Source organism: Mastigoproctus giganteus, chromosome 9 (genome assembly GCF_048544385.1).
Source record: "Mastigoproctus giganteus isolate SK-2022 chromosome 9, ASM4854438v1, whole genome shotgun sequence".
NCBI lineage: Eukaryota > Metazoa > Arthropoda > Arachnida > Uropygi > Thelyphonidae > Mastigoproctus > Mastigoproctus giganteus.
Genome location: NC_143583.1, coordinates 12,691,819 through 12,714,773, shown reverse-complemented (window position 1 = coordinate 12,714,773; position 22,955 = coordinate 12,691,819). Strand labels below are relative to the sequence as shown.

The following is a 22,955-nucleotide window of genomic DNA, read 5'->3' as shown; positions in this document are numbered from 1 at the left end:
GCTCAAAAACAGAAACTTGTGTAGGAGCTGCGATTCACTCTGAAGACTGTACTCTCATCCAACAACTTCCAAAAGAATGCAGCATCTTTACAGCAGAATTACAAGCCATTTTGATGGCCGTAAACAAAATTAAACATGAACAGATAGCAGACAGCATAATTTTCACGGACTCGCTTAGCTCTGTCATTGCTTTACAGAATGCCAATACTAAAGCACACCCAGTTTTACAACAGGTACAATATACAGTATCTAAGCTATTGCAAAATAATCACAAGATCAGTTTCTGTTGGATTCCAGGCCACACAGGAATAACTGGGAATGAAAAAGCAGATAAAGCGGCAAGAGAAGCTGCTACCTCTTACTATGCATTCCGCTCAATACCATATACCGATTACAAGTCGTTAATCCACCAAAGCAGTTTAAAACAATGGCAACAACATTGGAAAGATCAAAGTAACAACAAACTTCGTGTAATTAAACAAACACTCCGACCATGGACTACCAGTTGCCGATCCAACAGACACGAAGAAGTGATCCTTGCTCGATTGCGAATTGGGCATACCCATATGACCCATTCTTACCTACTCAGAGGTGAAGACCCTCCTCAGTGCCAAAACTGTCAAGTTCCACTCACTGTACATCACTTCATGGTGAACTGTCCAAGATTTACTTCAGAACGTATAAAAGCCTTTCAAATAACCACGAACGCACAAAACAACCTAACGCTCAAAACAATTTTAGATAACCGGCCAAATATTACCGACGTTTTCTTTTTCCTTAAGTTAATCGGATACTACCAATACATATAAAAATAAATAGTATAACATTTACCAAAAAGTTACGTAATTATAAAATAAAATCTTGGCTTCCCATCTGAACAACATAATAAAAAATGTCGAAATATGAAACTCTAACCTAGATTAGGCGCACTATAGCCTAAGCTGCTCTTGCGCCAATAGCTCTCAAACAACAACAACAACAACAGCTGCAGGACCAGATGGAGTTCATTACATTATGCTAAAGCATTTACTTGATGAAGACTTGAGAACTCTATTAATTTTTTATAATCGGATCTTCACCGAAAATGCCTATCCTTCTTCATGGCGCCATTCGTTCGTTATCGCCTTACCAAAACCAGGAAAAGATCCTTCCTGTGTTGAAAATTACAGGCCAATATCTCTTACGAGCTGCATGGGAAAAATTTTCGAAAGGATGGTTCATACTAGGCTCACCTACATCCTGGAGTCAGAGAATCTCCTTCCAGAACAACAATATGGCTTTCGGAAAAATAGATCAACACTGGACGTGCTTATCAAAGCCGAATCTCATATCCGCAATGCCTTTGTCATGAAACAACATCTAGTCATGGTCAATTTAGATCTTGAAAAGGCATTTGATACAACATGGCGTCGTGGTATTATTAGGGACCTTTACCATCTGGGGCTTCGGGGCCATTTGCCGGAAACAATACAAAATTTCCTGCAATTGCGCTCTTTTCAAGTCCGATACAAAAACGTCCTCTCTACATCTCACATACAGGAAGAGGGAGTTCCGCAGGGATCAATACTCAGTCCAACACTGTTTTCAATCCGAGTTAGCACAATGACACGAGATATCCCAAAAACTGTTCAAACTTATATGTATGCAGATGATCTTACCATTTCCTGTCAATCTCAAAGTATGAATACCATTGAACGGCAGCTACAACTAGCCATAACCAAAATAGAGGCCTGGACTTCACGGAACGGTTACAGATTGTCAGAAAAGAAATGCACTGTCACTCACTTTTGCAAGAAGCGAGCTCTCCATCCGGAACCTGAACTACAAATAAACAATACTCCAATCCCGCTTGTTAATACCGTTAAATTTCTTGGACTATTACTAGATCGCAAACTAAATTTCCAAGCTCACATCAGTTATTTGAGAACTTCTTGTTTAAAGCATTTAAATATACTTCGTTCGGTCTCATCTATGTCATGGGGAGCTGATCGGTGTACTTTGTTGCATCTTTATAGAAGTTTAATCCGTTCACGACTAGATTATGGTTGTCCAGTGTATGACTCTGCCAGGAGCACTACTTTAAAACGGCTAAATATGATCCACCACAGTGCTCTGAGGACTGCGCTGGGAGCTTTCAGGACTTCTCCTATCGAAAGTCTATATATTGAAGCGCATGATCCCCCATTACATCTGCGTAGAAAAACACTATTGCTTCACTACGCTGCTAAGATCCAGAGTCTACCATCGCACCCAAGTTGGGAGTATCTCTATAATACTCGTTGGGATGCCTTCTATGAGAGCAAACCAAATGAAAATAGACCCGCCTCTATCAGGATAAAAGAGCTTGTTCAGACTTGGAATATCAATTTAAATGAAATTTTCCAAGACACAACTACACCTGTTGCTCCTTGGACATATGTGTCTGTCTCTCAAGATACATACTTCCTCCAGTGGGGGAAAAATATACCTTCCTGCAATATCAGACAGTTACATTCAGCTCATGCTATGAACAACCATGCCTGTAAAATTTATACGGATGGTTCAAAAACTGAGAGTACGGTAGGTGCTGCGGCGGTTTTCCCTTTATGTACAATTTCAGCCACTCTACCGCTTGCCTGCAGCGTCTTCACAGCCGAATTATATGCCATTAAGTTAGCGCTTAGTAAGATAATTGAGCTTTCCATCTCATCTGCCATAATTTACACAGATTCTCTTAGTGCTGTCTCTGCCATAAGGAAGAATTCCTCCATTTCTCACCCTACATTGAAACAGATTCATTCCCAGCTATTCGTTTGCAGTGTGTCCAATCAGTCAATCAGATTTTGCTGGATCCCTGGCCACTCAGGCATTCCGGGAAATGAAAGTGCTGACTTTGCCGCTAAACATCCGGAAACCACTCTCTCACAACATCCTCAGGTTCCTTTCTCTGATTTTAAGTCTGTCATACGCAAAGCCTGCTACAATAAATGGTCACAGACCTGGAAAAGTGACACTAACAATAAACTATACCAAATAAAAGCAGACCCAAAGCTGTGGCTGTCTGGCTTCCGAAGAAACAGACGAGAGGAAGTAGTACTGGCAAGACTGAGAATTGGACACACTCACCATACTCATCTCTTCCTATTATTGGGAGAAAGCCCACCACAGTGCTCATCCTGTCAGACGCAACTTACAGTCCGTCATTTCCTGGTTGATTGCCCCTTGCATTCAACCATCCGGTCAAACACTTTTCAGTCACTGTCTACATTGAATATATCACCTGATTTATCTCGCATCTTAGGAAATGAAGCAAATATTGAAGAACTTTTATTATATCTAAAACATATTGGTTTGTACAGAAGTATATAATGTAATCTCTCTAACAATACGTTTTTTGTAAATTAACGATTAGGAGACACAATTTGGCCGTAGTAGCCCTTGTGTCGTTAAACCGAACTACAACAACAACAACAGCTCCAATTTGTGCAGCAGTCTTCCATGTGCAACAGTATCAAAAGCCTTTCTAAGATCCAAATATATAATATCAAAGTTATTCCCTGCATCCAGTTCTTTTGTGACTACATCATAGTATCCAGTCAAATTGGTCAGGCAAGACCTGCCCTTAACAAAACCATGCTGCGTCTGAGCTATAACTGAATTCTTGTCTAGATGATCCTGCAGTGCTTCTTTAACCAGTGCCTCCATTAATTTACCTGGAACAGAAGTTAAACTAACAGGTCTATAATTACTTGTGTCAGCCTTTGATCCTCCTTTGTGAATTGGGGTTACATTTGCACATTTCCAGTTTATGGGTACCTCCCCTGAGTCCAAAGAAGCTCTCATAATTATGGCTAGGGGTTTGCTTACTTCCTTTGCTGCCCCCTTTAATATAACTGGATAGATCCCATCCACCCCAGGTGCCTTTTTTATGTTTATCCTCAACAATCTCTCCTCCACTTTCCTCTCAGTTATTACAAAATCATCTAGCTCACTGCCAATGTTTACTTTACCTACGGCGCCTCCGTAGCCAGGTGGGAAGGAGCAGCAGTGCGTAGCACACGCTTCTTGATTAGACCGGGGTTCGAGCCCGTCACCACCAAATACGGAGGATGCGGAAAGGTCAGGGAATGACCACCGCATATCCCCGAGCAATATGGCCTTAGTTGCTAATGCTCCTAAAAACCAAAATAACAAATAACTTTACCTACGTCATTCTCCGTCCTGAATAACTCCTCATGCGTGAATGTAGATGCAAAATACTCGTTTAGATTGTTAGCCACCTGAGCAGGATCCTGAACTGTTGAACCATCAGTATCCAGTGGACCAGTCTGATTCATCCCTTTCCTTCTTGAGTTTAAATAGGTAAAGAGCTCTTTTCTGTTTTTCTTTGCATCCTTTGCCAAGGATTTTTCGTAGTCTGCCTTTGCCTGCCTAATCTGCTTTGTGACTTGGTTACAGACCAACTTATATCTATCATAGGCTTCCATGTCACCCATTAATTTGTATGTATCCCATGCATTTTTCTTCTCTGCCACATGTCTCATTAGTTCATCTGACAACCATTTAGGCCTAAACCTTGAACAATATTTCTTAGTTGGTATGTAAAGCCTGGTAGCCTCCAAGATTAGTTCCTTGAATGCTTCCCATTTTGAGTTTGCTGTTGGTAACATCATCAGTTGGTCCCACTGTATAGAATTTAAATACTGTCTCAGACCATCATAGTCGCCTTTACGAAAACAAAAACCCTTCCCTTTACTTCTGATGGTAGTTACCTCCTTGAGTAAATCCCACTTCAACACACTGTGATCACTGCCACCTAGTGGTTCATTTATCTGCAGATTCTTAATGCATGAAGAATCACTACTGATAATCAGATCAAGAGTATTGCTCCCTCTGTTGCCGCACGAACATGCTGAGGTAGGAAACAGTCATCCAATAAATCCACAAAAGCCTTGCTAGTGTGTGAGTGACCAACCCACAAATTCCAGTCAATATCTGGGAAATTAAAATCCCCCATTATAAGACTCTCTGATTTACTGGCCCACTCTATTTCCCTGTACAATATCTTATTATACTCATCAGAGTCATTAGGCCTATAGCACACTCCTACTCTCAATTTTGATCTCCCAATGCTTATGTCACACCAAACTGACTCAACACTGCACTGTCCAGCGATGTCGACTGGCTTCACTTCCTTGGAATTTATGTGTTTCTTAACTAATAGCATAACCCCTCCTCCCCTCCCCTCCTGTCCTGTCCTGTCTATCCTTTCTATACACATTGTATTCCACAAATTCCAGTTCCGCATTCCTTATATCTGTGTGACACCATGTCTCTGATATCCCAACAATATCTGCCTTTGATGTTTTGAGCAATACCTCAAATTCATCAAATGTATTTACCAAACTCCTAGCATTGGTGTACACACAGGTATACATGCACCTGTTTCTATTCCTAGCTACCTTAACACAACCCATGTGTTTACTTGTACCGCAATGACTCCCAGCAGTCTCTGAAATATCCTGCATCTTGTTTTTCAGGCTTCTGCTCATTTCAATAGAAGCAGTGCAAGAATCACTTCCACCTCTGCCAGTGGCTACTGTTAATTTATTAGTCCTTGTATCCCCCCCCAACTAGCAGTTTTCCGACCCTCCTAACATTGCCTCATCAGCATCAGCAAAATTCTTGCACCCTTTCTATTTAAGTGTATCCCATCCCTGTAGAAGCAATCTCTCCTGTTAACAAGTACATTCCAGGCTGAAAAAAATTCTACCCCTTGAGCCTTGCACAATCCCTCTAGGGCCGAATTGATCGACAAGGCTCTCATCATATACTCCCTCCTATCGTGTCTGGGCAGAATTGCAGACACTTTCAAATTCAACCCTAATTCACGGCTTTTTTTTAACAGTGACCTGTACTTGCTAAGTAATTCCGCCGCTCTCCTACTCTTAATATCATTAGTGCCAACGTGTACAACTATATCACCTTTTGTGCCCTTAAAAGATGATATCCGCTCTACAACGTCATCAACCTTTGCCCCTGGCAGACATACCCTGGTCCTATTTCACCTATCCTTTTTACAAAGCATGTTCCCCGTTTCCCTGACAATAGAGTCACCAACAACTACTATTCCTTTGGGACCAGCGCATTCTGCCTAGGGGGCTGCCTCTGTGTTGCCTGATGACCAAGTGCAAGCTCTGGTGTTGATGTGGGCAGCTGAGAGCTTGATGGGCCCCTCAATTTATTTCCTTCGAGGGCATCCACCCTGTCCTTCAAGCTCTCATAAAGGCCCATAACAATGCTGAGTTGTCGCCTGATTTCCTTGCACTCCTTACATCGTGCACACACAACGACATCCCCCTTGGCAGTATCATGTCCCGTACCCGACTGCTCCACAAACATCAAGCAAACAGTGCATTTTAAAAGACTGTGATTCAGAGGGCAACTGCCCCCCTCAGTTCTCCCCTGAGCCACAGCACTCCCATTAGCTTGAGCCTTTTGCTTTGGTGCTCTGGTCTGAGTCATGATTCCGATTTAATTCAATAAAATTTCAATTTCAGAACAAAATTAAATCCTTAAGTTATATCCCAAAACAGTTATAACGCTATATTTATTTTTTCGGTATCGAGTGTTTTCTACGAGTTCCCTTTATACAATTTCCGTATCACGTGTACCACTATAGTTATGTATTAATTTTTTGTTACGGTTAAGTCGTTATATATATATATATAGAGTTAAAAGTACAATTTAATTGACAATAAAGTTTATCAAGATTAATAGATTTACTGATTAATTGACAATATTATATTATGCACTATACTACACTAAGCTTATGCTATCGTGTAAAAATGGCGGGAATTCACTAACGGTACTTCTACAGACTCGTAAGTATTGATTAGCTTCCAAATCTCGCTGTCTCAATTTAGAATAAACTAAGGATCCTGACTAGGTCTATAATCTACTTATAGAAGATAATTTGATATAACAATTGGTTAATAAATCGACTAAATTTGGTTAAAAAAAAAAAAAAAAAAAACCTCTCGTTCAATTTGTAACACTTGGATTTGATACCGTTACCGATACTAAGTAATACCTACAAAATCTCTGTCTAAGTTAAACTTTAAACTAAGTATCGTAACTAGGAATATAAAGCTACTCTAGAAAATAAGTTAATATGCCAATTTAAACTAATAAATCAGAAAATAAATCAGGAAAAACTTCTCTGTTCCAAGAGCGTCAAAGAGCTTCGTCCGCACAGGCTACTCTCGTTCCCAATATTATACCTGTTGTCCAAAGTTTTCTTCAGTACGAGCCGTAGAACTCTCTCCAGAGCACTCTACATAGGGATACTTTAATTTTAACAACCCTGTATATATATGTATATGAAGAATCTATGTTTTTATATCCGATGATCATAACTTAGTTTTCTCATATGTTAATAAAACTAGAAAATATTGCTTTCAGTAAATTCTGTAAAAAATTTTAATTATTTTTGAAGAGAAGTTATGTTTAATTGTCACCATGATGGACGAGAATTTTTGTTAAAAATACAGAAAAATACATATAGCTTTGTTATTCTGTAATTATAATAAAGGTTTATTTTTCTTTCTTTTTTTTATATATAGTAATGCATATGAAATGAGACTTAATCGGCTTCGTGAAAGCAAACGATTAGCAGAAGAAGAAACCAATTGTTGGCATTCAATTTGTAAAACACAAATGGCAAAGTAAGTTACTGTAAAATGACTTTAAAATCTATTTTTCTTTTCCAAAATTATTATTTTCACACTTATTATTATAAAAAAATTTCTTCTTTATTTCTTCTTTTTATGGGATTTTTTCTGCCCCACAACAGATATTCATACCAAGTGCATGGAGTGGTTGCTTGTGTGCAGTTATTATTATTACTGTTGGTCAAGGAACTTTCTTACAATCCTATAGGTGTTTAGAATTACAGCTTTCTGGAGTTCCATGTAAGTGTCCTCTGCAAGGATTTTCCCTCCTAGGTTCTTACGGAAGCTCTTTTGGCACCATGCCAGTGGCTGGCACGTTGATTGGGATAGTCATATTCATTCTATATAATACATTTCTTTTACTTCCTGTCTTAGGTCTGTATACTTAGCATTAGTAGAGGCATACGATGCAAGACAGCAAGCTTATGCAGCATCAGCCAAAAAAAACCCCTCCCATTTCATCCCTCCATTTGTTCTTTTCCAAATGCCTGTCCAACTCAGCCTTAAATTTATTTAGGCTACTAGCTTCCACAACAAAAGATGGAAATCTGTTCCACCAATCAACTACACACTGGCTAAAAGCAAATTTCTGAGCAAGACGAAGAATCCCATCAGCATTCAGCTTGCTCAATACATTCAAGGCCTGATATGCCTCGATCAGATCCCTCACAGGTGCCTGCTCTCCAGGCGCAGTATGCAGAACTTAAGCCTTTCTTGGTAAGAGCACCACTTTGTTCCCCCAAACCAATCTTGCTGCCCTTCTTTGTTCTCGTTCTAGCAACTCTACATCCTTCCTAAAATGAGGCCTCCAGACCTGTACACAGTACTCTAGGTGTGGCCATTGCCTTATATAATGGGATTATCACCTCCCATCCCTGCTAGCAAAATTCCTATATATCAAAGACTCCATGACCTGCCCTGGCAGTCCATCTGCGCTGTTCAGCGAACTTCATATTTGGCTGCACAATTACCCCCAGCTCTTTTTCACTTTCCGTTTCCCTGAGTATAGTACCACAGAGTTGGTACATTTCTCTTCGGTTATTGCTACCCATATGCAATACTTTGCATTTGTCGATGTTAAACTCCAGTTGCCACTTCTCAGCCCATTTTCCCAACTTATCTTGTTCCAGTTGGTGTAGCATACTGCTGTTAACAACCCTGATATCATCATCATCATCATCAGCCATTTTCAATCCACTGCAGGATGAAGGCCTCTCCAGCAACTTTCCAGTTCCTTCTGTTTTGAGCACTAGCCATCCATTTACTACTCAAAAACTCATGAATTTCATCTATCCATCTCCGCCTTTGTCTTCCAGGTTTTCTTCTAGCTCCTCTTGGGTACCATTCTGTTATTTTCTTAGTCCATCTGTCATCATGTCTTCGAGCTATGTGTCCTGCCGAAGACCATTTTAGTTCTTTAGTTTTGATAAGAATGTCCTTTACTTGAGTTTGCTGCCTAATCCATATGTTTCTCTTCTTATCTAACAGTCTGATTCCCAATATAATTCGTTCCATTCTTCGCTGTGTAGCTCTTAGCTTCTCTTCCATTCTTTTGGTGAGTGCCCAAGTTTCACTTCCATAAGTCATGGTGGGGAGTATACATTGATTCATTATTTTACGTTTCAGACAAACTGGGATATTGCTCTTCAGTATGTGACTATATTTCCTGAATGCTATCCATCCAAAATTTATTCTTCTCTTGACTTCCAGCCATTTATCATTATTACAGCTAATAACTTGTCCCAGATAAGTATATGACTCCACCTTTTCAATTACTGCTCCTTCAATCATTATTTCCCTTTCCGTGGCATACTTGTTCATCATTACTTTTGTTTTAGCCATATTCATCTTTAGTCCAAAATCCTTACTAACTGTGCATAACTGATTAAGATTTTCCTCTAATTCTTTGGGATCGTGGCTTATGACCACAATGTCATCTGCAAATCGTAAATGGTTTAGGTACTCTCCGTTCACATTGACTCCTTTCTGCGACCAGTCTAATCTTCTGAAAGCTTCCTCAAGGGCAGCAGTAAACAGCTTCGGAGATATTGTGTCTCCTTGTCGAACTCCTTTCTCGATTTTAAATTTGCTACTGTCTTTGTCTAGTCTAATAAAGGATGTAGCACTCTCATATATTTTCTTCAAAATCATAATATATGGAGTATCTATGCCTTGTCTTTCCAGTGCCCGAAACATTGCCTTATGCTGTATGGAGTCAAATGACTTTTCATAATCCACAAATGCCAGGCATAATGGTGTTTTATATTCATTTGCTTTCTCCATTAGCTATGATATTACGTGAAGGTGATCCATAGTTGAGAATCCTGTCCTAAAGCCAGCTTGCTCTTTCGGTTGATTCTCATCAAGTATTCTTTCTAATCTGTTAGTAATGACCCTTGTGAACAACTTGTAGATATGGGATAACAAGCTAATTGGTCTATAATTTCCAATTTCTGATTTATCTCCTTTCTTATGCAGCAAAACTATGATTGCATTATTCCACTGCTTAGGAATCACACCTTTTCTAATGCACTTTGTGAAGAGCCTTGCCAGTTTTTGTGTTATGTCTCTTCCTCCCAATTTTAACAACTCTACAGTAACTTCATCTTCCCCCGGGGCTTTCCGATTCTTCATTTTCTTCAATGCATGTTCTACCTCATCAGGAAGAATATCGGGTACGTTGTATGTGTTGCTACTTTGCAATCCATGTTCCCCACTGCTGGTATCATTCCCTCGCTCCTTGTATAATTCTCTATAGTAGTCTTCTGCTATTTGAATTATGCCTTCTCTGCTGTTTATAAGTACACCATCGCTATTCTTCAGTTTCAGTATCATTTGTCTTTCTGTATTATTGCTCATGGCTGATGATTTAAATCCTTTGTTTTCCCTTAATGCTTGTTCTACTTTTCTTGTGTTAAATCTTCTTATGACCTCTCCGAGTCTCTTTCTAATGGCTTTGCATAACTCAGTATACTCAATTTTCTCCCTGTCAGTGTTTTTCTTGCTCTTCATTTGTCGTCTTTGGTTCATCATGACAAGTGTTTCTTGACTAATTTTTTCTTCTTTGGATTTCTGTTTCCCTATATGTTTCTTGGGCTTTATCACTTTCAGAAAGTTGTAATATTCCTCATCGATATCTTGGTCCTGAGCAGTCTGCAGAAGCTCAAACTTGTTCTTAAGTTCCAGTACATACTGCTTTTTCTCCTCCTCTGTTATTTCAAAGACCTTTGTATTATTTACTCGAGTCAGTTTTTTCCTTTCCTTTCCTACATCTATATCAAGTGTACATCTTACCATTCTGTGATCACTTCCAACATTTACCTTATTCAGGACGGTAACATCATTCACAATATATCTTCTGTTAGTGAGGATGAAGTCGATTTCATTAGTTGTTAATCCATTTGAACTCTTCCATGTCCACTTTCTGTTCACCCTTTTCTTGAAAAAAAGTGTTCATTACTGACATTCCTTGAGATTCTGCAAATTCCACAAGTCTTTCACCTCTTTTATTTCTTTCACCAATTCCAATTTCCTATAGTTGCTCTTTCTGTGCTGTTTTGCCTTTTTCCAACCTTAGCATTGAAGTCCCCCATAATAATAGTGTAGTGGGTTTTCTGTTCATCTAGAAGACTCTCAATTTCAGTGTACATTTCTTCAACCTCTTCATCATCATGGCTCGATGTTGGTGCATAAATCATTATAATCTTTAGCTTGTACCTCTTAGAAATCTTGAGTATTAGTCTTGACACCCTTGGTGATGTACTTTTGAATTCCAAAATGTTGTTTTTAAAATCTTTATGGACCAGAAACCCAACTCCACCTTCACTCCTTTCACTGTTTCCATTGGTGTACAGCAGATTTCCACTTGATAAACTTATAAGTGATTCATTTCTTCTTCTTGTTTCAGCCAAACCGATGATATTCCAATTCACATTTTCTAATTCCTTTTCCAGCTCTTATATCCTGTCTTCACCGATGAGTGATCGTACGTTATAACAGGCCAAGTTCAATTTCCGTGCATGGCAAGCCTGGTCGTACCCAGAGATTCTTAGCACCCTCTGCTTCCACTCTGATCCTCTCGCTGCCGTAAGAGGGAGAGTGAAAGCTGCTGGGGGCTGAGGGCCGTTTGTATTGTTGTGCTTTCAATCCTGGAGGGTTTGGTCTTTTCCTCTTCACGCTGACCAGGCGTCTTGAAGAGAACCACTCTACACGTTCGTTGCCACCTAAGTGACGTAACAGGGCTTACCATCGAGAAGGTGTGCATGAGTGGATTTTAGGGAGGCAGGCCAACCGGACTTCTCCTAAATCTTCTGTAATAGAGAGATATTGGATCCATCAGTGTTTTAGGCTGAGTGTCTGATAACACAGAGGATACCTGTTCCCCTCTAAACCCTGATATACCTTCATCAATTGCCAATGCGCCAATAAAAAACCAAAAACAAACAAACAAACCTTCATCAATATCATTGATAAAAATGCAAAACAACAATGGGCCCAATACCGAACCTGGGGAACTCCATTAATAACATTTGTCCACGAGGAGCAGTGTCCATTGATTACCACTCTCTGTTGTCTCCCACTCAATCATCCTTTATCCATTGTAGCAGCTTACCCTTGATGCCATACATCTCCAATTTGTACAGCAGTCTTCCATGTGCGACAGTGTCAAAAGCTCTCCTGAAATCCAAGTATATGATATGGGGAGTCTGCTGACGAGGCTAGTAGGGGCCAGATGTGTTCAAAGCCGCTAAGTGGATTTTTCTTATTTATTGATTTGAAATTATTGTTTTTCTAAAACTTTTGATTTAAATTTAGTAGTATAGCATTGTTTTGTGATTTTCTGATTAATTTGGTGTATTTATTCTTTACACGGCCTTGCAATTGCATAAAAGTATCGGTAAGGGTATCCACGTGTTACAAGTCGCAACTCCGCTGAACGAGAAGTTTTTTAGCCATATTTAGCCGCTTATTGAATATTTTTTACATCAAATTATTTTTTGTAAGTAGCTTATAGACCTAGTAAGGATCGTTAGTTTATTCTGAATTGAGACAGCGAGATTTGAAAGTTAATTAATACTTAAGTGTCCATAGATTACCGTTCGTAACTTCCCACCTTTGTCCTTGTCATACAATCGTTATATATCGAACCTAGATAGCGTTAGTATAGTATAAGTTATAATATTTTCGGTGATCAGTAAAATCTATTAAATTTGTTGAACTTCGTTGGCATTTAAACTCTACTTTTAACTAAATACATATACCGACTTAGATTACAAACCCAACATAATTAATTAATACTAGCTGATACGGAAGTTATATAAAGGGAACTCTGAGATAATTAATACTTGACACTAAAAAATATATATCCCGTTATAACTGTGTTAGGAGTTAAGTTAGTGTTATAAACTGAAATTGAAATTTTATTTAAATTAAAAGAAATCATGACTCAGACCAGAGCAGCAAAACAAAATGCTCAAGCTAATGGAAGTGCTGTGGCTCAGAGGACAACTGAGGGGGGCAGTTGCCTTCTGAATCACAGCCTTCTAAAATGCACAGCTTGCCTGATGTTTGTGGAGCATTCAGGTACGGGACATGATATTGCCATGGGGGGATGTCTTTGTGTGTGCGCGATGCAAGGAGTGTATCGAAATCAGGCAACAACTCAGCGTTCTTATGGGCCTATATGAGAGCTTGAAGGACAGGGTGGATGCCCTCGAAGGAACTAAATTGAGGGGCCCATCAAGCTCTCAGCTGCCCACATCAACGCCAGAGCTTGCACTTGGTCATCGCACAACACAGCGGCAAGCCCCAAGGCAGAATGCGCTGGTCCCAAAGGAACTAGTAGTTGTTGGTGACTCTATTGTCAGGGAAACGGGGAACATGCTTTATAAAAAGAATAGGTGGAACAGGACCAGGGTATGTCTGCCAGGGGCAAAGGTTGATGACGTTGTAGAGCAGATATCATCTTTTAAGGGCACAAAAGGTGATATAGTTGTACACGTTGGAACTAATGATATCAAGAGTAGGATACCGGGCAGAATTGCTTAACAAGTACAGGTCACTGTTGAAAAAAAGCCGTGAAATAGGGTTGAATTTGAAATTGTCTGCAATTCTGCCCAGACATGATAGGAGAGAGTATATGATGAGAGCCTTGTTGATCAATTCGGCCCTGGAAAGATTGTTATTATTATTGTTATTTGGTTTTTTTTTAGGAGCATTAGCAACTAAGGCCATATTGCTCCGGGATATGCGGTGGTCATTCCCTGAATGACCTTTCCGCATCCTCCGTATTTGGTGGTGACGGGCTCGAACCCCGGTCTAATCAAGAAGCGTGTGCTACGCACTGCTGCTCCTTCCCACCTGGCTACGGAGGCGCCCTGGAAAGATTGTGCAAGGCTCAAGGGGTAGAATTTTTTTCAGCCTGGACTGTACTTGTTCACAGGAGAGATTGCTTCTACAGGGATGGGATACACTTAAATAGAAAGGGTGCAAGAATATTTGCTAATGCTATCGAGGCAGTGTTAGGTGGGTCAGAAAACTGCTAGCTTGGGGGGAGTCAAAGACGAATAGATTAACAGTAGCCACTGGCAGAGGTGAAAGTGATTCTTGCACTGCTTCTATTGGAATGAGCAGAAGCCTAAAAAACAAGATGCAGGATATTTCAGAGACCGCTGGGAGTCATTGCGGTACAAATAAACACATGGGTTGTGTTAGAGTAGCTAAGAATAGAAATAGGTGCATGTATGTATACTTGCGTGTACACCAATGCCAAGAGTTTAGTAAATAAATTTGATGAATTTGAGGTATTGCTCAAAACATATTGTTGGGATATCAGAGACGTGGTGTCACACAGATATAAGGAATGTAGAACTGGAATTTGGGGAGTACAACGTCTACTGAAAGGATAGACTGGATAGGAAGGGAGGAGGGGTTATGCTATTAGTTAAGAAATACATAAAATCCAAGGAAGTGAAGCCAGTGGACATCACTGGACAGTGCAGTGTCGAGTCAGTTTGGTGTGACATAAGCATTGGGAGATCAAAATTGAGAGTAGGAGTGTGCTATAGGCCTAATGACTCTGATGAGTACAATAAGAAACTGTACAGGGAAATAGAGGGGGCCAGTAAATCAGAGAGTCTTATAATGGGAGATTTTAATTTCCCAGACACTGACTGGAATTTGGGGTCTGGTCACTCACACCCTAGCAAGGCTTTTGTGGATTTATTGGATGATTGTTTTCTACATCAGCATGTTCGTGCGGCAACAGAGGGAGAAATACTCTTGATCTGATTATCAGTAGTGATTCTTCATGCATTAAGAATCTGCAGATAAATGGACCACTAGGTGGCAGTGATCACAGTGTGTTGAAGTGGGATTTACTCAAGGAGGTAACTACCATCAGAGGTAAAGGGAAGGGTTTTTGTTTTCGTAAAGGCGACTATGATGGTCTGAGACAGTATTTAAATTCTATACAGTGGGACCAACTGATGATGTTACCAACAGAAAAAATCAAAATGGGAAGCATTCAAAGAACTTATCTTGGAAGCTACTAGGCTTTACATACCAACTAAAAAATATTGTTCAAGGTTTAGGCCTAAATGGATGTCAGATGAACTGATGAGGATGGCAGAGAAGAAACATGCATGGGATACATAGAAATTAACACATGACACAGAAGCCTATGATAGATACAAGTTGATCTGTAACCAAGTTACAAAGGAGGTTAGGCAGGCGAAGGCAGATTACAAGAAATCTTTGGCAATTGAGGCAAAGAAAAACAGCAAAGAGTTCTTTACTTATGTAAACTCTAGAAGGAAGGGCAGGAATCAGATTGGTCCACTTGATATCGATGGGTCAACGGTTGATGATCCTGCTCAGGTAGCTAACAAACTAAATGAATATTTTGCATCGACATTCACACATGAGGAGTTATTTAGCGAGGGGAAAGCCAGAGGTGTATTCAACTCTAGCAGTAAGCTAGAGAATCTTGTAATAACTGAGAGTAAAGTGGAGGAGAAATTGTTGAAGATAAACACAAGAAAGGCACCCCAGGTGGATGGGATCTATCCAGTTATATTAAAGGACGCAGCAGAGAAAGTAAGCAAACCCTTAGCCATAATTATGAGAGCTTCCTTGGACTCAGGGGAGGTACCCATAGACTGGAAATGTGCAAATGTGATCCCAATTCACAAAGGCTGACACAAGTAATTATAGACCTGTGAGCTTAACTTCTGTTCCAGGAAAATTAATGTACGCACTGGTTAAAGAAGCACTGCAGGATCATTTAGACAAGACTTCAGTTATAGCTCGGACACAGCATGGTTTTGTTAAGGGGAAGTCTTGCCTGACCAATTTGATTGGTACTATGATGCAGTCACAAAAGAACAGGATGCAGGGAATAGCTTTGATATTATATACTTGGATCTTAGAAAGGCTTTTGATACTGTTGCACATGGAAGACTGCTGCACAAATTGGAGCAGTGTGACATTGGAGGCAAATTGCTGCTGTGGATAAAGGGGTGGCTGAGGGGGAGAAGACAGAGAGTGGTAATCAATGGACACTGCTCGTCGTGGACTAATGTTATTAGTGGAGTCCCTCAGGGCTCAGTGTTGTGTCCATTATTGTTTTCTGTATTCATAAATGATATTGATGATGGTATATAAAGCTTAATGTCCAAGTTTGCAGACGATACAAAGGTTGGCAGGGTTGTCAAGGACACTACTGACACTGTGCTACTGCAACAGGATCTGGAAAGGTTGAACAGATGGGCTGAGAAGTGGCAAATGAAGTTTAACATTGACAAATGTAAAGTACTACACATGGGAAACAGCAACCCCAGAGCAACGTATCAACTCTGTGGTACTACACTGACAGTGGTAGAGAATGAAAGGGACCTGGGGGTGGTTGTGCAGGCAGATATGAAGTTCTCTGAGCAGTGCAGATGGGCTGCAAGAGTAGCTCATTGTGTATTGTCAATGATATATAGGAATTTTTCTAGCAGGGATAAGGAGGTGATTATTCCCTTGTATAAGGCAATGGTCAGGCCACACCTAGAGTACTGTATACAGGTCTGGAGGCCTCATTTCAAGAATTATGTAGAGCTACTGGAACGAGTACAGAGAAGGGCAACTAGATTAGTGATGGAACAAATGGGTGCTCTTACGAAGAAAGGCTTAAGTTTTGCAAATTACAGTGTCTGGAGACTAGGCACCAGCGAGGTGATCTGATAGAGGTGTATAAAGCCTTGAATGGTTTGAGCATGCTCAATGCTGATGGGATTCTTCCTCTCGCTCAGAATAATCACCTGAGAGGCCATAAATTCAAATTGAGGAAAGACAGATGTAGGATAGACGTGCGGAAATTTGCCTTTGGCCAGCGGGTGGTTGGTTGGTGGAACAGACTTCCATCCCTTGTCGTGGAAGTTGATAACCTAAATAAGTTTAAGGCTCAGCTGGATAAGTATTTTGAACGAACAGAGGGGTGAAGTAGTGGGTTTTTTTTTTTTTTTTTGCCTGATGCTGCATAAGCTTGCTTTCTTGCATCAAATGCCTCTACTAATGCTAAAAAAAATGCTAATATCAAAATTATTTTTGGAATTCAGTTCCTTTGTGACCACATCTTAGTAACCAATCAAATTGGTCAGACAATCACTCCCTTTGACAAACCCATGCTCTGTCTTAACTGTTACTGAAGTCTTCTCTAGATGATCCGGCAATGCTTCTTTAACCAGTGATTCCATTATTTTCCCCGGAACCAATTTACATTAACAGGTCTGTAGTTACGTGTGTCACCTTTGAACCTCCTTTGTGAATTGGTGATACATTTGCACACCTCTAGTCCATGGGGACCTCCACTGAGTCCACAGAAATTCTCATAATAATGCCCAAGGGCCTGCTTACTTCCTTTGCTGCATCCTCTAATATAACTGGATAGATCCTATCCTCCCCAGGTGCCTTCCTTATGTTTAACTTCAACAATTTCTCTTTCACTTTGCTCTCAGTTATTACAAAATCACTTAGCTCCCTGTTAGCTTTTGATAAACTTCTGGCACACCCCTCATTGAATAACTCCTCATGTGTGAATGTAGATGCAAAATACTCATTCAGTTTATCAGCTACCTGAGCATGATCACCAATAGTCAACCCATATATGTTAAGTGGTCCAATCTAATTCATCCCTTTCCTTCTAGAGTTTACATAAGTAAAGAACTCCTTGCTGTGTTTCTTTGCATCCTTTGCCAAAGATTTCTCATAATCTGCCTTCGCCTGCCTAACCTGCTGGAGACTAGGTACCTGCGCGGTGATCTGATTGAGGTGTATAAGGCCTTGAATGGGTTGAGCACGCTGAATTCTGATGGGATCCTTCCACTTGTTCAGATTACAAACCTAAGGGGGCATAAATTCAAATTAAGAAAAGACAGATGTAGAATAGATGTGCGGAAATTTGCCTTTTGCCAGCAGGTGGTTAATTGCTGGAACAAACTTCCATCTGTCGTCATGGAAGTTGATAGGTTGAATAAATTTAAGGAGGAACTGGACAGGCATTTGGAGGGAATGGTGTGATTTTTTTTTTTTTTGGCTGATGCTGCATAAGCTCATACATTTGCTTTCTTGCATCACATGCCACTACTACTACTACCTCCTTTGTGACTTGATTACAGACTAGTTTATACCTGCCATAGGCTTCTGTGTCACCTGATACTTTATATGGATCCCATACATTTTTCTTCTCTGCCATGAGCCTCGTTAATTCATCTAAATTCATTATTTCATTTAGGGCTAAACCTTGAACAGTATTTCTTAGTTGGAATGAAAAGCCTAGTAGCCTCCAAAATTAAGTCCCCGAAGTCTTCCCATTTAGAATTCAACATTGGTAACATCATCAGTTGATCCAACTGTACAGAATTTAAAAACTGTCTGAGACTGCTGTAGTCATCTTTATGAAAGCAAAAGCCCTTCCCTTTAGCCTTGATGGTAGTTACATCTTTAAATAATTTCCACATCAATACATTGTGATCACTGTCGCCCAGTGGTTCCTTTATCTGCAGATTCTTAATGCATGAAGAATCACTACTGATAATCAGATCAAGAGTATTACTCTCTCTTATATCTAATAATAAATCTAATAAATCCTTATATCTAATAATACATCTAATAAATCCTTATATCTAATAATACATCTAATAAATCCAGAAAAGTCTTGCTAGTGTGCAAGGGACTAACCCACAAGTTCCAGTCAACATCTAGAAAGTTAAAATCTCCCATTATAAGACATTCTGATTTACTGCCCCACTATTTCTCTGCACAATTGTTCATTGTACTCATCAGATTCATTAGGCCTATAACACACACACCAACTCTCATTTTTCCTTTCCCAGTGCTTATTCCACACCAGACTCAACACTGCATTGTCCACCAGCATCAATTGGATGCACTTCCTTAGATATGTGTTTATTAACTAACAGCATAACCCCCTCCTGTCTATCCTTCCTATACACATTGTACTCCTCAAATTCCAATTCTGCACTGCCTATATCTGTGTGACGCCACGTCTCTGATATCCCATCAATATCTGCCTTTGATGTCTTGACTAGCACTCTCTTTCACAACAGTCCGAACACGTGCCGCCACCAGCAAACGTCTATTTACTGTCCAACTTCAAACTCACAGAATCAACTTTTCATCTTTCTCGTTTATTCATTCAACTGCCGTTTTCTGGAACAACCTTCCTTCATACATATTTCCTGAAAACTACAGTCTACAGAAGTTCAAGTCTAATGCCAACAAATATCTTCTCTCGTCTTCTCAACCTCTAACCCAAGCATGGTACTAAGTACTGTAGGTTCTAATATCTCTCGTGTTTGGAGTTTTTATAAAAAAAAGCAAGAGAAAGAAGAATTTTTACCACAGGAAAGTAATATAAAATATGAACCAGAAAAAGTTCTTCCATCTTTGCTTAAAAGCTTGAACTAGTGGAGAAACTTGTTAATGCTCTTTATAAAAAAAGAAGTGGATTCTGCTACCTAAGGGAAGTATGTCTCTTTACAAATGAAAAACTGAAAGAAAGAATTTTCATTGTGCCTCAAATGAAGTAACTTCTCAAACATGATGTACTTGAAATAATGCTAAAGGTTGATGAACTAGCAGCTTGGCATTTGTTTACTGCAGTTGACCATGAATTTCTTGGAAGAACAAAAGAAAGTGATTATAAATCTCTTTCCCTCACAATTTGAGAGATGTAAGTTATGAGCTTGCATAGAGTCAAGTATTATTCTTAAAATCTTGATTCTCACATTAAGATTCCAGTAACACTACTTTCTAGGTTGTCAGAAGTGAAGTTAGGGCCTTTTGTCAGACAGAATTAGTATGTATGCAGAGATTTTAGTATTGCTATCAATAGTGGCAAATGATTCAAGGAGGCAAGCTTATCCAGCATCAGGCAAAAAAAAAAAAAAAAAAGAACAGCACTTCACACATTACCTGTCCATTCAAACTACCCACCACCACAACAACAGATGGAAGTTTGTTCCAACAATCAACTAACTGCTAACTGATAGGAAATTACCATACATTCATTACTGCTACCATTCTTCCTTCCTATTTCAATTGATATCATCTTATGTGTGTGTGCATTAAGTAAGGGCAAGGATACCTGGGGTGTGTTCAACTAGCACACGTTGGGACCTCTGAACGGTCCGGGCTACGTATCCATCCTTGCAAACCAACTGCATCCCTTCATTATCATCATGGAATATTACCACTATGTAATAGCCTCCCCATTCACCAGACATATGAACCCTGTGGAGCAAGGGCGTCTCCGTAGCCAGGTGGGAAGGAGCAGCAGTGCGTAGCACACGCTTCTTGATTAGACCGGGGTTCGAGCCCGTCACCACCAAATACGGAGGATGCGGAAAGGTCAAGGGAATGACCACCGCATATTCCCAGAGCAATATGGCCTTAGTTGCTAATGCTCCTAACAAACAAACAACAACCTGTGGAGCATCTTTCGGATTCTGTGGAGAGGTTCTCTAAAGCTTTGGATCCTCCACCCAGGAAAATTATGGACAGCGGTGCAGCAAGCATGGATGGAAATACCTCTGGAACTCTTTCCTTTCGTGAACTAGTGGACTCAATGCCTCGCCATGTGACTGCCCTTATCTGGGAAAAGGTGGGCCTACCCTGTACTAGGTACGTATCCCATGATTTCTGTTCAAGCAGTGTCAGTGTTGCACTTTGGCTATCCAAATACCTGCTGAAAACTAGGAATGTTGGAAAACAGCTTTTCCATTTTTTTTTCTGAAATTTTCTTCTTCATTTGCCTATTTCTGATGGTTAAGGTCTTTTGAGCAGTATCCATAGCCACTGAAGAATGAATCATGTAAAAATGCACCATGTCAGTTTTGATACCATTGGCTAAGCAGAAAAAAAATATATGAATTTTAACTGGATTTTGGTGCACATCTGAATTGATATTGTGCATTCTAAGTTTCCACTCTAGAAACAACGTTACTTGCATCAAAATGAAAAACTGCCCTTGACATCATCAAAGTGTTATTGATAAAGTGAAGCAGCTTAAAGCCATGTAACTTCATTTTGTACAGAACTGGTGGAGTAGAGGAGCAGATAATTATAATTAGAAAAAGATAATTACTTAGGTTGAGCAGTTGTAGTTGTTGTTATGTGCCATTCTTTCTAGCATTTTACACACTGGAAATTGAGGTTTGTTGAAGTTTATTCAGCAAATAACAGAAGTTTATCCATCATGTTCACTACAAGCCGATTGTATGTGTGTCAGTTTCATCTTCTGTTAGCCATGTTTTGGTGAATGGATTACATTATTGAATTCCATAAAACATCGCATATAGGGTTCAGGATCTGTTCTCAGTACCTCTGCCAGTTACGATACCCCTATCAAAAACATGAAGGATGCACCTGTTGATCATTATTCCATCCCACACGAGAACACTACCTCTACTGTAAATGACCCATTTTCTGATGTTGTAGGGGTGATACCACATTCCTCATTGTCTCCAGATGAGATAATGTCTAGAATCTGTTTGTAGGCTAAAATGGGACTCATCAGAGAACAGAACTGTACCCCATTTGTCAGGGCTTCAAGTCACATGTTCTTGGCACCAGTTTCAGTGAGCTCTACAGTGGTTTGTGGTTAGTGGGATACAACCCACTGGCTTCCTTATGTAGAGTCCTTGTATTGGGCCCTCTTAACTCTTAACATCATAGGCTTCCGCTTTGCTGTTAGAGCCAGATAGCAGTCTGTTCTGGTTGACGTCACCCTTGGGCAACCTTGGCCAGCTCTTGTAATGGTTCCTGTCTCCTGAAACTACTTTCATAGTGCCAAGATAACACTGCATGACACATTAAGCCAACGTGTCACCTGCAACTGCCCGGCTTCAAGTCGGCCAACGGCTTGCCATCCTGAGTACTGAAGATGTGGCTATCCCACTGAGCAAACCAAAAAAACAGGAATGATGTGGTCGCATATATTTATAGGCATGAATAATTTTCATAATGTGCACTCTGTAAAGAGCTGCACATTATGCAAATTAGATCCATTTATATTGGATACTCAGAATTTGCATGCCAGGATGTCTATTATATCAAATATTTGCCTTGAGCAACACTGTTCACTATGAAAATGTTCATGAAAAACATTTTGTTCTCTTAATTTTGTCGAGCAGTGTACTACTGCATATATAAATGAAATAAAGTAAAACGTATTGTAGCATAAAACAGTAGATGGCATAAATAAATATATATCTATATTTTTTTTTTCTTCCTTTTTTTTTCTTCCTTTTTTTTTGATTCCTCTCTTTTTTTCTATAATAATTACTGCAGTTGCAGTTGCCATATTTCTGAAAACAAAGTTGTCCTAATTTTGTTGAGCAGCGTACTACTGCATATATAAATGAAATAAAGTAAAATGTATTGTAGCATAAAACAGTAGATGGCATATATATATATATATTTTTTTTTTTTTTTTCTATGATAATTACTACAGTACTGAAAACAAAGTTGGTAGCATGTGTTTGATTTTGGTTGTGGTGAACCAACAAATGAACAGAATCCCAGCTTGCTACTGTTTAGACCTGGCTTAAAAATGTTTTCACTGTATGATCAAATATTTATTGTATATGATCATGAACAATAAAGGTTGAAATATGAGGAGGTTTGGAGTGTACTTATCAAGTACACTTTATAGTGATAAAATAAAAGATTTTTTTT

At 39.6% G+C, this 22,955-nt stretch overlaps 1 protein-coding gene across 1 annotated transcript in view; it reads left to right on the top strand.

The window, feature by feature from the left end:
• LOC150080054 (uncharacterized) overlaps positions 1–22,955 on the top strand; it is a 559,273-nt gene that overhangs the window by 198,541 nt on the left and 337,777 nt on the right. Inside the window, exon 10 of the mRNA XM_090381984.1 lies at positions 7,605–7,706. Within this exon, the coding sequence (XP_090238110.1) occupies positions 7,605–7,706 (102 nt within the window). The remainder of the gene's footprint in view (positions 1–7,604; positions 7,707–22,955) is intronic.